Raw genomic sequence first — 16457 nt, forward strand, 5'->3', positions numbered from 1 at the left:
CACCCCGCAGTCTCCCCATGCCCCCATCCTTTTCCCCTCTCCGTTCCTCTCCAACTCCCCTCCCCACCTGCCCACCCAACCCCAGATCTGGCCCGCCCTTGTGGGTGTACAGTGTGGCGGTGTGTTCTGTGTGTGTGCCTCTGCCTGATAAACGGTTTTCTGGGGAAACGGCTGATTCAATCATGTTGCATGCCTCCACGGCGGCTTCACATTTATTATTATTGCCCACATCATCAGCTACAGCTACCTAATGAGCATACTTCAGTACTAGCAGTTCCCTGTATCTGCTGCTTCTTATCAGCATACTCAGAACACGTAGTACGCTTATCCCCGGGTCAACCTCGTCTTGAAGCCTCAGCTTTTAGCTCCTCGTCCTGCATTGTTCGTCCCGAGTCCAAGGCTCTGCTTGCTGCACACCGGCGCTCCACTCCCGCAGCGCCACGTCCATCATCAGACGCAGTCTTCCTGCTGATGGTTGCCTGCAACGTCCTGCATACATACCTATAGGTGAGTGCGACATCGAGAGGAGAGGGCCCGGCATTCTATAAGCCACAATCACCCTCTTAGCTACATGTCCTGCACAGGTGACCCAACGTACATATATGCACACATCTGCACGACATGCAAGTCTCCCACTCGGAACAGAGTACACTGTAGACTACCATGCGTACCCCGCTCCTGCAACACTCACTCTCTCACTCACACATCCTCGTACAGCAATGCCGTTGCTGCCATGCTACCGTGGCATGCTGTCGAATTGAGTTTACCTACATCACCTTGCATCTCAGTAATATCCACCTGCTCAGCCCTCACTTGTCCTCTGCTGGGCTGTCTCGGCTCAGTGTCACATCACCGTAGCAGTGATCCGGCGAGGTCCCGAGTCCATGGATCTGGCGAGGTTCCGAGTCCATGGATCCGATGAGCCTCATCTACCTTCACATTTACTTTCTGTTCATCTGCCTGGGTCACATGGAATCTAAGTTTTTTTCCTCTTTTTCTTTTTTAATTTCTTACCTTTTTTTCCCTTCCTTCCTTTTTATTTCTTCCCTTTTTTATTTCTTTCCTTTTCCCTCTTTCTCTTTTTTTCTTTCAAAAAGAAAATAGTCTCTAGAGCATCTAGAATTCCTATACTATTCCTAGTAGTCTAGGAGGTTATTCATTCCTAGTACTATACTAAGCCCCGACCCTATGTAACTATGTCGACTGTACTAGTATGTATGATAGGTGTGTTCTTGTAATATAATCCGCCATGACAGTCTCCTGCATATATCAAACCTCGTCAACGGTTTGTTCACAGAGACCCATGTGTTTGTGTACGAGTCGTTTGCAGCCCAAGCTCTGTTGGCAAAGCTTCTACAAAACTTACCAGACCTTGTGTGCCCATATTGCATAATGCAGTCAATTTGATGTTCATCGTCAAATATCCACTCCAGCTAGCATTCTGCCGGATACTCCTGCTGTAGTCAAACGTTGATATGAGGTCAAACATCCGCCTCAAACTATATCGGCTTCCACCGGCATTCTACAGACTTGCCCCAGGTAACATACCCTTTTTGCTCAATATCAAGACAACCAAAAGCCCGTGTTGGAATACATGCTAGTTAACTCACGAGCCCGTATTGAAATCCGGGGGAAATCACTTTTCTCATCCTAGAGCCGACGTGATAGATCAAGCCCATGCGAAGCAACAAAAACATTTGAACACAGTATGAGTCCCCGGAAATGGCTGCCAACAACACCGAAACATTGAGACAGGAGCCGCTCTAAATGCCCCACGTCCAAGAACACCACCCACCCAAACACTCCGACGCTAGGACGGACAAGACACGTTTCACGACAGGAATTAAAAGCTGGTTCGGTTTTACATGGGTGGAACATTGGCAACCGTCGTTTCTTCTCCTAGAAATAAAACTGTTGCTGTGGTGGCTGGCCCGGAGGTGGTTGGGCCAGGAAGTCAAAGTTCATGGTATCAAGGCCCGAGTTCCAAGGGTCGGGTGACTCTGCCGGGGTGTTAGTGGTGGTCAGCCTAGCTCCGATGCGTTGCTGGCCTGAGAATTGGGAGGGAGGGAGGGAAAACTTTTCAAGAACAATGACCTACCCCAGAAGATGGAGTCGTAAAGTTCCATCGGCTCGATGTAGGTGCTCGGGTCAATCGGCGCTAGATCGGTGCCTTCGAGCGGTGCCCCAGTGACATATGGCAATCTGATGACAAGTCAGCGGCGTCACATGGCAGCCAATCTCTCTCTGTGGCGAGAGGTGAGCGAGAGGGGAGGCCAAACTCACCCTGAAAAGTCCTGCATGCCACTCCCATTCTGCATTTCGGCCATCGCCATAGCCGCATCTTGGTGGGGATCGAGGCTCTGGAGGCCAGAGTTGGCATAGGGTGGCCCCGGGAGAAGGTTGTGATTGTCGCCCACGGAAGGGTTCGTGAGCTGACCTATACCCAGAGGCGTACGTGTCCCAGATCGTGTTCCGCCATCGCGCTTGAAAACTGAAGAACCCATGACACTACCGTGATCATAGATATTCTTCAGGGCGGCGAGGGCACGTGATAGTGGCCCTGAAAGTTCAATATCCTTGTCACTCTTTTGAATGTGTGGTATCGGGGAGGACTGCTCCTTCGCCGCAGTAGCGGACAGTGCGGAAATAAGGTCGCCTTGCAGCTGACGGATCTCGGGGTCTGATTTGGTCTCGGGCAGGAGACCCAGGAGCACGGCTGAAGACAGGCCGTGGTACGTAAACGCCCAGGACCGGGTCGGGATCACCGAGAGTTGGTGCATGGCGAGGAACATCCTGACCGTCTCGGTCAGGTTGTCCCTGAACTTGGCGGATAAGACCTTTCGTTCAGACGGCTCGAGTGCATCCGACTCGCCGCCTCGTTTCAGGGCAGGGCGACAGCAGACGGAGACAACGAAACATGTGTGTAGCCTGATGGCAAAATGTTGAAGTCGGTCGACTGCGGTCTTGCAGGCTTCTTTGCTGCGGATCTGAGGAACAACTTTCTCACGCAATCTCTCGGTGGCCTGGCAGTTGTCTAGAATCTGTACAAAGGTCGCCTCGGCGGTAGCGTCGGGGTTGAGGCGTCGATTGATGATTTGGCAGAGATGATACATGGCTTCCAGGTAGGTCAAGCCATTGCTTTCAACACTTGGTGAGACTGGGATCGGACAGCAGGGGATGTTCGTCATGGGCGAGCTGGCAGACTTTCAGTGGTCGCAATTTTACCGTGGACAGGGGGGGGGGGAGAAAAGGCCAGTACATACCGATCGAACGAAAGCGATGTGAGAGTATCATGCCAGACACAGCACCACCTGTCAGGTCAGCATCAAGTCTCCTAATTTCCAAGTCGCCTCATGCTAAGTCTTACCATAGCTTGCGTCGGATAGTTTCCTTCCTCTTTGCCTCGGGGTCCGTTAGTTCGTTATTGTTGAGCCTGTGGAGTCCGAGTGAGAGCGCCAGGCGGCAGGTAAGCCCGAGCAAAGCCCAAGATCCTTCTGCCTTCATGTCGTTGAGAAGACTAAAGGAAACGAGTAACAATGCCTGTATTGAGTCGAAGTTGGGCCGCAAGAGGAAATTGCCCATGCGTAGAAAATGGAAGGAAATTTGCAAGTACTTCTGGGAACTACTGGTCCGTATATGGTATGGGGAGTCGTGGTACTGTGAACCCACGGCGAGGACTGCGAACAGAATAGCGAGCCAAGAAGCCGAGACGGGCCTCCTGGCGATCTTGACGGTGCTGCGGGCGTTCTTTGCCCGCTCTTCCAGGTAAACCATTAATCTTGACTCCAGGTCGTCAATGTCTATCACAAACCCCCAGAAGACCTGGGGGATCTCCTTGTACGTTCGGAACAACCTAAAAATGTCAGATGCATACGCCAGAGAGCTCGTCCCCCGCACGCCGACGGCGGGACCAACGCGGCACACACAGGCCAGACCTACTTCATAACCTCGCGGTCAGACGGCAGCTCAGCAGAGATGTCCGCGGTCAGTTTCTCCAGGTGGCGCGAGGACATAAGCGGGAAGGGGGCCGAGTTGTCCAGGCCAAAGATGGAGCGCATGTCTTGTCGGATGTTGTCGACACCCGCTTGGCGGTCGTTGGGAGAGGTCTGTTCCCTCAGCAGGGCTGGTATGCTGTTTTGTCCGAGATACCTTGTCACCTCAGCTGATTCGGGGTCAACTGAGATTGGTGTCAGAGATTGAGAATCCTTGCGTTTTGAGCGGAATGGAATACCGAAAGCGCGCATGGCAGGATCAGATTTGGCCTCGCTGCTCAGTTCGCGGGAGTCCTGGTCATCAGGAGAGTGGGCCCTCTTCTTGCTGATGTGTGAGGCGACGTCCGACCCTGCGGTAGACTTGGACGACCGGTTTGGCTTGTAGGAACATAGCTGGGGGTGCTCTCGTTTCACGCAGTTCTCGCATGGCTGCTTGTTGTCACACTTCACCTTGCGCTGACGGCAAGGCCAGCACGCCGTTCCTGCAGGGAGAAGGGTTGTGAGCGAGGTTTTCGTGGTGCAAGCCTGAGTTATGAGAGAGGTGCATGGAACATGTTGCTGCCGAGTCACAGACAAAGGGAGGGGGGATGTGAAGGGTGGTAGTTGGGTTCAAATGTTTAGTGAGGCCTGAGATGTAGTGCAAGGAGGTTTACATTGTTGCCGCATCGCTGGTTGAAGGGGCTCGTAGGACAAGATGAACGAAGAAGGCGTACCATATCGCACTTTACGGTGCGAGTGGATGATGCGGCTGGCCTCCTCCGGGGTCAGGTCGTCGATGCTGGGGCTCTCCTGCTGCTCCGCCATGGCGGCGAACCGCGGGGCCGGCGAAGGCAATGATAGCCAGGAACTACTGGCTCAATCGAGTCCAAAGCCACAGTCGATCGAGTCGAGTCGAGTCCAGCCCGGCCGAGTCGCGCCGGTCTGGATCGGGATGGGTAAGGGCTGGCAGAATGCAGGGCGGCACGTCGTCACAGGCCAAGCAACAAGACTCGAGGCCGGTGGAGGGGCAGTGCAGTGCAGTGCAGTGCAGTCAACGGGTGATAGAGTGTGGTAGAGCGAGTGAGTGATGAGCGAGTGATGAGCGAGTGAGTGAGCATAGACGTGACTGAGCCCGGCAAAGCCTTACTCCACCCGCAAGTCTATCCGGCGGATGCCGGCCGCCGATGATACTTGCTGGTCGAGGGCCGGGAAGACGTGGGGGTGGGAAATGCGAGATGCGAGATGTGCGAGTGAGGCGTGCGATATTGGTATGGTGTGGTGTGGTGTGGTGTGGTGGCAAGGAGTTGTGAAGATGGCGAAGACAGTCGAGATGGCTCATCGAATTGAATTGAATTGGTCCCGGAGTGAAAACTGACGGCCCGTTGTCACGGCACGCATGGCTGGCTGATTAAGGTTTGCTTCCTGAGATGGTTCCAACGTTCGCTGGTCGGGTCCCATTGGATCGGGCTGATGTCGCAGAGGTGGGGTTCGCAGTCGGGCAGCCGGGAGGCGGGCAGGCAGGCAGGGCAGGGCAGGTACCAAGGTACCCCGGTACCCAGGTACCCTGTCGTCGCAGACAGCCTGACAGCCCTGACAGCCAGATCGATCTCTCCAAGACTGAACCCTGAAGTCGTCTGCGCTACTGCAGGAGACCAGCCAGCTCGACCTGGCCCTCTGTCAGCTCACTGGCGGGTGCCAGCCCTGAGGCCGTCCAGGCCGCCAGGCTGGGCTGACCGAGGGTGATAGGCTGTGTCAGCTTGGTGTTTGGTCCCGGGGCAGCTGGGCAGCGGGGGTTGAGACTACCAACTGCCACCTCGCAAGAGGAGCTACCAGGAGCTACCACAGTAGTCCAGAGCGCCCATCTCGGCACTTGCGGCACCACATGGGAGCAGGGAGGTAAGGATGCTCTTGCCAGACAACCAGACTAGAAGCTGATCTCGATTCTCGAAATGGTCCCGTCTACCCCGCTCTTAGCCTTTTTCGGTTACTGTGTTCCCGCCCCGCCCCTCCATTGCACCAGCTGACGGCCAAACGCCCTCTTGACTCGTCTCCCCGCCAACGGCCAACGGCTTCTACCTGTTCGACTTGTGCTCGATATCAACACTGCTGGAGTGAGACTCGCCTGCTGTGTCTCGGTCCACTACGGAGTACGGAGTAGTCGCCTCTGTCGCTGTCTCAGCCATTGCCTTCCAACGTCATTCCAGACTACCAGCCGGCCAGCCGGCCAGCCAGCCAGCCAGCCAGCCAGCCAGCATCACCGGTCTGCGAACCGACTTCACCAGGTTCGGTCTCGCAAACGCGGCCGTGTCTATCCAATGCTTTTGGGAAGGAGATATTGTATGTATCCATCTACACAGGCCCCTAGGTAGATAATCAGTTGACTTCCAGCGAAATGTCACACACCTCAAGGCTTCCATTCCATATCTCATCACATTTATCCACACCCTCTTCCAACAGTCTCGTCCCGATGACGCCTGAGCCCAAATGACTGATCCGGTGCGCGTGAGGCTGCAGGGCCATGCCTACCATGAAACCGCCTCGCATCCCGGACCTTCACCCACCCCACCCGCGAGGGGACCTACACCGGTTCATCAACGGCCTTAATGTGGATTATAACCTGGGTATACCAATCCCGGACCCGGGCCTGACGCCTTCTGAGAGGCGGGTGCAAGAGACCGCAGCCACAAAGCTGTACACCCGTCTTGAGGTCCACTTCTACCAGGGCGGACTCGACACTCTTAGACAGCTGAAGCGGAAATTCGACTTGGAGGTCAGACAGTCCTGTTCTCGCCGGGCCAACAAACCGAAAGGCGATCCCGGACCAATTTTGTCCGTCAGTAGTCCCCCAGCAACAGACCCGGCTGAGCGAGAATGCTTACAGTCAATTTTTCATGGAATTCTGGATCGCTCACAGCCCAAGAGACCTTTTGGGCGCACTCGAAGCGGGCCAGCCGCTTTCTCAACGGACAAGTCGTCTCCCATTCAGCCTAAGAGGGCTGCCGAGAACATATCCGAGTCGCCGACCAAGCGGTCGAGGCTGTCACCGCAAAATGCGCCTGCAGTTCAGCCTGTTCAGGACCGCAATCCAGCAGCCATACCGAAGCCTGGATATGTCTCCACTACGTCAGAATTGACCGGGCAACATCGGCGGGGCTCTCTGCCAGAGTCATACGATACATTAAAGAGGTCAACCACCTACTCAACTGGTTCTACCAGCAAGGATTCTTTCCAGTCCGTTTTTTCAAAGGTCGAAAATGAGCCAAGTACACAGGGGACAGTCGAAGTAAGCTCCCAGGAACAAACAAGGTTTCTTGGGTCATCCCAAGACCAGTTTCAGCCCACCTCGACTATGGAAGATGCCTTGAATGAGTCCTTCCAGGATCATGCTGCCGCTGACAATTCCCACGTCAAAGCTACAAGGCCCAAGGACGAAGCCTACCCACCAACTCAGACCACCAACTACTCGTGTCCCCCTTCATCAGCACTGGTAGATGCTGTTCGCTCATCCCCAGACCACCAGCCGCAGGCCGGGGGCGAGCCTGTTGGTACCGAGACTCCTCTCACTCAAAAATCCGGTTCATGTTTAGCCCAGGTCCAATGGCGTAAGTTGTTTTGTCTTCAGACAACTCCTCCATTCTCGGTTCGCTAATAAGCTATCCCAGCAATATTACCGGGTTGGCTCGAGACCGCGCCATTTCACATAACCTGGGAAGTGCTCCGGCTGGGGCTTCACATGGGTGTCGAGCTGGATTCCGTGACAATCAAGTATGACGCGCAATGGAAAGATCAGCAGGCCCTCCGCAGTGCTCTAAGCAAGGCTTTCCCGGACAAGCCCATGCCTCCAGCTCCGGACCCCGATGCATGGGCCGCGGCAACGAATGACACTCCAGGCAAGAACCAGCATGTCGTGTTTGCAGCGTCACTGGAATTTGCGTCCGTGCAATCTGCCAGTCCCATGCGTCTGAGATTGCAACCTCCCAAGCTCGACAAGCCTCACCGCCTTGGCCGAAAGTATGGCCCTGATCGCTTCCTAGAGCTGCTGGTGCCCTGTCCAGATCCTTCCAACCTACCACCATCTCTGAAAGACAAGCCCTTCTACGATCACCTCCTCGATTGGCTGACAGGAAGGCCACACTCACTCGGTGGGCGCCTCTACTCGCCGTTCTTTTTGAAACCCGGTGGTCATCGCACGCCACCTAAGCACCTTCTTTTCGGACCAGAGCCAAGGCCTACCTACATGGACCGGATATTTTTGTTCGCCTCCAACGGGGCCGATATATCGAGAGATAAGCGACCGTCCACGTCCCTCGGATCAATGATCTCCTGGGCTTTAGACTTGAGAAGGGGCAACAATAGCTCTCAGCCTGTATTAAAGCTCTTCCAACGATTGGCGCTCGTCCTTAGCAGGACAATCCCGACCATTATTTTCGAGCCGGGACAGATTAGGCACCGGACTCAAGACCTGATGTCCAGAGAGAAAGTTATGAACGACGGAGTGGGTAGGATGAGCAGAGGTGTCGCAAAAGTGATCCAAGCTGAACTTGGTCTCTCTTCACCTCCTTGTGCTGTCCAAGGCCGACTGGGATCTGCAAAGGGGATGTGGGTCGTTGACTCAGATACGACACTGGCAGACGACATCTGGATTGAGACTTATCCTTCTCAGCGCAAATGGGAACTCGAAGCTATAGACCCAGAACATCGGACCTTGGAAGTCCGTAGTTGTACGCCAGAGAAGCTACGGTCCGCCAGTCTCAACCTCCAGTTCCTACCAGTCTTGGAAGATAGGGCCCTCGAAACGACACGGATGCGTCAAACCATTGGCAAGCTGTTAGAAGATAACCTTAGACAGCAGCTCAGCGACCAAAGACAGTCTCTGGAAAGCCCGATTCAATTTCAAAAGTGGATATCTTCAAACGCGGCTCACAGGTCTGACCGCCTCGCCCACGGCCACGTAGCATTCCAGGGCGGCTTGCCGAAGGAGGATGAAGAGATTATGGCTTTCATGCTCAATGCAGGATTCAACCCCTGGCAGAACAAGTTTCTCAATGACAAGGCTTACGACATACAATTCCAGATGTGCGAGAAACTCAGCAAGAAGCTCAATATCAAGATCGGCTGCTCGGCGTATCTTTTCATGGTGGTAGACTTTCAGAATGTACTCGAGGAAGGTCAAGTTCAGATTGCATTTTCAGACCGCTTCAGGTCAGATACAGACGATTGGGAGGGAACAATGGTTCATGGACGGGATGTGCTTGTTGCTCGTTCCCCAGCGCATTTCCCATCTGACATACAACGTGTCAAGGCCGTCTTCAAACCCGAGCTGGCACATCTTCAAAACGTTATCGTGTTCTCGGCCAAAGGCGAAACGCCTCTTGCCGACATGCTCAGTGGCGGAGACTACGACGGAGACCAATGCTTTTGTGTCTGGGACGATCGTGTAGTTGAGAATTTCGCCAACGCTCATAATGAGGCACAACCTGACCTTCGCCAGTTTTACCGACAAGACAAGATAGAGTTCCGTCAGCTACTTTCAAGCCACGGGCAAGACTACGAAGCCGCTATTGGAGAGATGATACTAGAGAAATGCTTCCCTTTCAATTTATCCAAAGACATGCTGGGACAAGTAACCAATTACAAGGAGCGCCTATGCTACTTTCGAGGCAATATTCATGACGAGGTGGCAAGGAAACTCAGCACGCTTCTGAGCCTTTTGGTTGATGCCCCGAAGCAAGGGATTGAATTTGGTTCCGAGGACTTCAAGCATTTCAGAAGGGCTCTCAGCATACCAGACCCGCACCAACTTGAAGAACCGCTGTATAAATCGGTACTGAATCAGCCTCCAAACCAGCAGTACAGGCATATACTCGACTACCTCAAGTTTCGGGTTGCAAAGCCAGCCATAGAGGAAGAACTGGCCAATTTCCACAACACGAAGCACGATGTCAAACCTGTCTACTGGGACAAGGACCTTACCTTGAATTATTATGACCAATGGGAACGTGATGCCGGGAAAGACGCTACAGCACAGTCGATTCTCAACTGTTTGAAAGAAGATCTTGAGCAGGTCTGCGAAGAGTGGAACACCCTCAGGAAGACTACAATCAGCTTTACTGGATTGGCACAGCAAACATACAGTGCATGGCAGGACATCAAGCCACGTGCGAAGTCATGCATTCCAGAGGCGACTCTGCAGCGCCTCCATCGTGGCTATCCTTCAGAATGGGCTCTGCTCAAGGCAAGCACCACATTTAAGGTTTACTTTCAGAGGAAACCTCGCTTCGCCTGGCAACTGGCTGGCTGGCATCTTTGCTTCATCAAGTGGCAGACCGTTTCATCACAGGAATCGGTGGGTAAGATGCCCGCCATGTTGACGTGGCAAATGCATGCGATCACCAAGGTCGACACTCGCGCTGTGAATCATCTCGAGGAGCTCCAGACAGTCAATAGGACAGAAGGGGGGGATGAGGGCGAGGATGACGAAGATGTGCTATAAAATACTCCACTTCGGTCCAATATGAGTAGCCCGAACTCACCACCAGCCGGTTCCCGGACCTGGGTGGTCGTTGCCAACTGTCTTGGGTGAACTTATGGTTGTGGGCTACATTGTCTATTTCAAAGGAGGATTGACGAGTCCGGTTTCAGGGTCCCTCTCCATGCTGTTGGGGCATGGAGTGATTGTGTGCAAGCCAATGGTTAGGGTTAATTGTGAGTTACTATCGTATTATAACTATCATTATCGACATCATATTCTTTCCAAGCACTGGGTCTCGAGTGCTTACCACCGTATGAAGGCGCCATGTATGTCCTCGGACGTATGCGGAATAGAAGCGAAATCACATTTGAAAACAGTACAGAACATTCGTGAATAAATCCCAGCAGCTTTGAAGCTTATACTACAGCCGCGAGCGCAGCAGCATCTGAAAGAGATGGCCGCCACCTACCTACGTAGGTACCCAAGAGTATCATTCGTCAATGACCATAGCTCTCACGCAACATCCACGTGGAGCTGCTGTCCTTCACTAACAATTCGCTGGGCGTTCCTACTTGAGTCATTTCCCCATCCTTCATTAACACAAGAACGTCGTAATCCACAACCGTGTCTAATTTGTGGACAACTTCGATGACGGTTGAATCCAGAAATTCATTTCTCATGAGACTTCGAACTCTTGAATCCGTATCGCTGTCGATGCTGCTGGTTGCCTCATCTAAAAGAATCAGCTTGGATTTGTGAAGCAAAGCTCTGGCTAAGCAAAATAGCTGCTTTTGTCCAGTCGAGAAGCCCATAGAGCGATAGTCTGTGTCAAGCCCACCACGCATGGAAACTATGCTCCATATCCCCACCTTGGCCAGCACGGCCTCGAGGTCAGGACTGTTAGCGGCGAGGTGACCCTCTGGATCGAGGTTCTTCCTCACAGTGCCGACGATTGTCACAGGATCTTGAGGTAGTGTTGTTAGACTGGGGCGTATGCTCTGCCTGGATAAGCAGGAAATATCAATACCATCAATCTGGATGGTGCCTTGCCGGAGTTCGAGCAAACGAAGTAGGGCCAGAATCAGAGACGACTTTCCGCTGTTGAGTTTGTTAGTGGAGAAAGACTCTGTCAATTCTCGATTTCGAGGGAGTCCCACCTTCCAGTGCGACCGCATATAGCGACCTTCTGTCCGGGCTTGATTCTCAATGATACATTCCGCAGGGCTGGTTCGGAACTAGGGCTGTTCGGGAGATTGTCAAAAGCCGTTCAATGACTGTGAGTTCAAATGTTGAGGGTCCCACCCATCAGTGAAACACTAACCTGTAGCTTGCAGTCACAGAGTTAATGACCACCTCCCCGGCAGTAGGCCAGCTCGGTGGCTTCCCCTGACAGTCACCTTCGTTGTGTATCTCACTGGGCGTTCGTTCTATGAATGATTTGAGCCTCGCAAGTGCCCCAAGGCTAATCTCCAGGTTCGTCCAGGACATTATCAGGCTGTTGAGACTTGTGTTGAGGTCAATGAGGTTTACCATGGCCAATCCAAGAGCGCCTTGACTCGTGCTTCCGGGCAGGTTCAGCGCAATGGCGACCAGGAGCACTGCCAAACCAGCCGTGAACATGTCCAGCACTACATTTAGCCAACGCTGAAGGCAAAACATGAGGTAGTAAGCCTTTTGGCTCGTGTCAAGCAACTGGAAATACTTCGAAGTCAGGAGATCCTGCCATGCAAAAGCACGCAGTGTCGCAAGGCCCGACAACGTTTCGGTGAAGACAGTATAAAGGGGCGCCTTGCACTCGAGATCAAGGTGACGGATTTGTCGCGAAGTTCGAAGATAGCATTTCTGCAAGACCCAAAGTGCAACGAAAACAAACGGGAAAGCAGCTGCCACGTATGAGGCACCCGACGCGACGAGCCCTAGCTTGGCCAGGACCCCCAGAGCTCCGAAGCCCGTCTGGACGGCAGCCAAAGGGAGGACTTGATCGATTTGTGTCATGTCCTGACTGAACCTGTTCAGTATGGTACCGCTGTCTGTCTCGGCAAAAAAGTACAGGGGGGCTGCCAGCACATGTTTTAGCAAAAGCATGTGTAAGTTCTGTGCTGACTTGGGAATGATGAGGACCAGGAAGAAGCCGACAGCCGTACCGGCGCCTAAGACTCCAAAAAGGGAGAAAGCGGCGTAAACCCCAGCGTAAAGGCTCTTGTGTGAGTTTGTGTCATGTTGGGTCCAGAAGCGTAGCCAGACCTGGGGTGCTACGGATCCCGCAACGTAGAAGAGGGACAGCAAAAGCCAAGTGACGCAAAATGACGCTCCGATAGATTTGGCGTAGAAGAAATAAAGAGTCTTATCGCCTGTACGCTTGACGTTCACATCTTCGTCCGTATTAATATCGGCGGTCCTTGATACATTATTTGTTTGGGCTTGATTGTCTGAACTGATGGTCGGAGCGTTGCTGACACCCTGGCGATCGTTGGTTGCAGTGCCTTCGTCTTCAGCGGTCCTCCACATCAAAGCGCCAATCGACTCGGGCCTGACTTGATTTTCTTGGACTCTGCCACCACGCAGAATAGTGACATAGTCAGACATTTGAGCAAGTTTTACTGCGTCCATATCAGTGTCAGTCCTTGCCATATACCTAGATAAGTGGTAAATAGAGCACTCAAAGTCATACTTGTATGTGTAGCAACGATGGATGTGACCTGAGTTTCGCGAAGAAGGCCAGTTCCCCCCCAAAGATTCTCCAATATGAGGTTGGTAGTGGAATTGTCCAAACCACTGAAACAGTCATCCGCGACGAGAAGTGCTTTTCTGGAAAATATCGCTCTGGCCAAAGCCTGAATTGTGTTAAGAATTAGCAGAAATACCTAAGTGTTAACAATGCCCTCAGCCCTAATGGAGTGATGATACTTACCACCCTCTGCCTCTGACCACCACTGAGTGATACGCCCCCGCTTCCTACCCGCGTCATGTCACCACTCGGAAGACTCATGAAATCTTTATGCAGCTCGCAGGCTTGGGTCACCCGATCGTACCATGCATCATCCACAGACGACTCTCCGATGATGTTCTCCCTGATTGAAGTGTTTCGAAGCCAAGTGGTTTGATCGCAGTACGCCGCTGACTCCATACCGACATGAAGAGTCCCAGAGACCTGGGGAATTTCACCTAGAATGGCTTTCAGCAGAGATGATTTGCCGGATCCTACATCACCAACAATTGTTGTGAGCTGATTGCGCGGCACCCTGATGTCAATATTATGAAGGACTCTGTTCCCGTTCTTAAGTTTGAAGCATGCGTTCTGCATTTCGACAACAACAAGGTTGGGTGGCCCAGAATTTCTTTGGATTCGTCCCGCAGGCAACGGTAAGAGATCAACATCTCGAAAAGCGGAAACCGTACGACGCGGCGATGATGGCGTACCGCCGATTCCATTATTTGATGTCCTCGGCACGGAGCCTTCCATGTATTCTCCAAAGGCCCGGTGGTCTTCCAAAAGAAGAAATGCTTGTATGCGGTCAAAGCATGCCACGCTAGCCCTCAATATCGGCCATGAAGCGAGGAGTAATGCCAGGGGCTCAGTTATCAGTGCCATAATACTGAGGGCCGTGAAAGCCCTGGCTACCCCAAGCCCACCTGATAAATAGACGGTAGAGATGATCACCGCTATTGGAGAAACAAGTGATATAGATGAAGCTGACACTTTGATTAACTGGATGCAGAGTGTTTGCTAGAGTGAACTATAAGCTGAGTGTAGAACCTTACCGACAGTGGCTACTGAAGACTGAATCCATCTAAAGCGCTTAGATAAATCCAGCTCGTAGACACGCAGTGCTTGAATTGAGTCAATCATGAAATCCGTTAAGCCCATCATCTTGATCCCTTTCATCTGAGAAAGCATCAAAGAGCTGGCGCCAACACGTTCCTGCACGGCGAGGTTCCAATTCGCCATCGCCGGTGCCATTGACCTGCTGAGAAAGTGGGCTCCGGTTGTGCAGATGAAGCTCGGTACGACGACAAGGAATGCAGAGTAGCCCAAAAGCTGTTGAAGGATGTACAAGCCTACAGCAATGGCCAGTAGACTTGCCCAAATGTCATGCAAAAATTGCAGGCCCCGATGAATGCCATCGATGTCGGTGCTCATGAGGGTAACGGGAGCCGAATCCGCAATAGCTTCCAGTTCTAGTTTCAGTGTCTTCTGGAAAATCATGGAAACGATTGCTCCACGGATCATGGTAATGAGCTGAAACGTAAGATGGCGGTAAATTGCGCGTGTGAACTGGATAACATTAGATCTGATCTTAAAACTCAAGACAGGTGATATGAGCCGGTATACTGAATGACCCGAACATACCGCGATACCTGCATACACCAGTGCTGTCGCTCCAATTATACCCCCGACAATGTTTTGATGAAATTCGACGTTCGCTTCGTCAATGAGATCTACAGCTCGATTCACCAAAAAAGGCTGAGAAAGATTGAATGCGCCGAAGGCTATCCGGGGCACGACTGCCGAGGCCAACTGAAGCCGGAAAGTCCTGGCAGTTGTCCATAGTAGGCAGTGTGGACTAGTCTTTGGGTCTAAACAGTAAATAGAGGCTTGAAGTCAGTTGAAGTTCGCTTCTTGGGTACCAGTAACAGACCACGACCATTAGAAAGTGAGCTGACCTTTTTCCCATTCAATTGCGAATTGTTCGCTCAGCCGCTTCGAACAGTGGTCATCCTGTAGTGAAGGGAGATCCATAATGCCGAAAAATGCTTCGTAACCCTTTTTAAACAGCGAATTCAGCCACCAAAACATGGCACGGTCGAAAAGACCACCGACGGCCTCCGGGGCTATTGGCGCGTTTTTGAACCTTGGCTCTTCGGCCAAGAGGTTGATCTTGGGAATTTCCTCTAAGACAAGCAAGACCGATTTAGTGGCGACAGTTCCGGAAAATACTGCAGCATTTCCATCTAGCTCGGATCTTAACCACAGACTCCGGGCCTGGGCCAGGTCTAGCAGCACACTGATGAACAGGTAGGTGGAAAGCAGCCACGACGGCCGCCGACAGCGTTTGTGTTCATTCCAAACTAAGCAAGCAGATGCCATGGCGACCGATACCCCCAGAGCACTGGAAGCAATAGCGAAGTGGCGGTAAGGGACTGGTTCTGTGATCCATAGGCCTAGGCCTACGATTTGTAGACACGAAAAGGCGAAGACGACTACCTAATATTTGCCACTTTTAGTGTTTCGAACTTCAGGACATGCACTAGACACCAGGCCACAACGAAATGTAAGGGACCTTCGCCTGAACAAGGGATGAAACGTGAATCATACTAGTTTTGCGAATAACAGAGTCCCAGCCTTTACTCGAACAGGTTGACTCGCAAGAGCACACAGCCGGATGACGGATGCTGAAAGAAACAGCGCTGACGGGAGTATAGATAGAATAGCATGTTCGAAGACAATTGTGAAATCAAAAGAATTAGCCAGACGCGGGCCAAAAGCAGAGTCGTCAGCCATGATAGTGTTCTAGGTTGTTGATGATGGTAGTTGTCGATGGAGATGCTGCAACTCGTCGGCGGAGCAACTGGGCGGTCTTCTTTGCAAGAGAAACGGACCGATGTCAACGTCGGATCAAGCGGCTTTGGGACGTGGATATATTTCTGTCAATTCTCGAGTACCTAGGTACCTACCTAGGTAGGTATCCAAGACGGCTGGCTATCACTTGGTTCCAATCAGCCGGTTTGTTGGGCGTTCCAAACCCCCTGCCTATCTCCCGGTCTTTCCAGTTATAACATCCATGGACGGACCAACTGCTCATCGCCCAGGACCACGCGCATGTGTCCCTCAGCCACAAGAGATATCCACCCACGCGATCTACATGCAAAAGGAAACACTCTAACCTCATTAAGCAGGTACTGAATCTTACAGCAAAGTCGGTACATAAATCCTGGAGATCCCCCGTCCAGCATCCTTCAGTGCAATGCGGTGCAGGTCACGCCAGAATTTCGAATGAGCATTTTCGTGATGG

The 16457-nt window shown here is 52.4% G+C and overlaps 3 protein-coding genes across 3 annotated transcripts; 1 reads left to right on the top strand and 2 right to left on the bottom strand.

Annotated features, from left to right (window-relative positions):
- Window positions 1-1899: 1899 nt before the first annotated feature.
- On the bottom strand, window positions 1900-4796 carry KVR01_004025 (uncharacterized protein; the record flags this gene model as incomplete). Its single annotated transcript, XM_044790218.1, has 8 exons — window positions 1900-2000; window positions 2099-2202; window positions 2284-3195; window positions 3264-3311; window positions 3368-3853; window positions 3940-4177; window positions 4232-4474; window positions 4706-4796. The coding sequence occupies 8 exons, from the start codon at window positions 4794-4796 to the stop codon at window positions 1900-1902; spliced, it is 2223 nt and encodes a 740-aa protein (XP_044646189.1).
- A 2908-nt stretch (window positions 4797-7704) lies between these two features.
- KVR01_004648 (uncharacterized protein) lies at window positions 7705-10464 on the top strand (the record flags this gene model as incomplete). The annotated part of the gene is made up of 1 exon (XM_044785397.1): window positions 7705-10464. One exon carries the CDS (start codon window positions 7705-7707, stop codon window positions 10462-10464), a length of 2760 nt encoding a protein of 919 aa, XP_044646812.1.
- A 1108-nt stretch (window positions 10465-11572) lies between these two features.
- KVR01_004589 (uncharacterized protein) lies at window positions 11573-14674 on the bottom strand (the record flags this gene model as incomplete). Its single annotated transcript, XM_044786308.1, has 4 exons — window positions 11573-11684; window positions 11765-13218; window positions 13355-14076; window positions 14206-14674. 4 exons carry the CDS (start codon window positions 14672-14674, stop codon window positions 11573-11575), a joined length of 2757 nt encoding a protein of 918 aa, XP_044646753.1.
- Window positions 14675-16457: the final 1783 nt, after the last annotated feature.

This window comes from Diaporthe batatas, assembly GCF_019321695.1.
Source record: "Diaporthe batatas strain CRI 302-4 chromosome Unknown Contig00004, whole genome shotgun sequence".
Taxonomy (NCBI): domain Eukaryota; kingdom Fungi; phylum Ascomycota; class Sordariomycetes; order Diaporthales; family Diaporthaceae; genus Diaporthe; species Diaporthe batatas.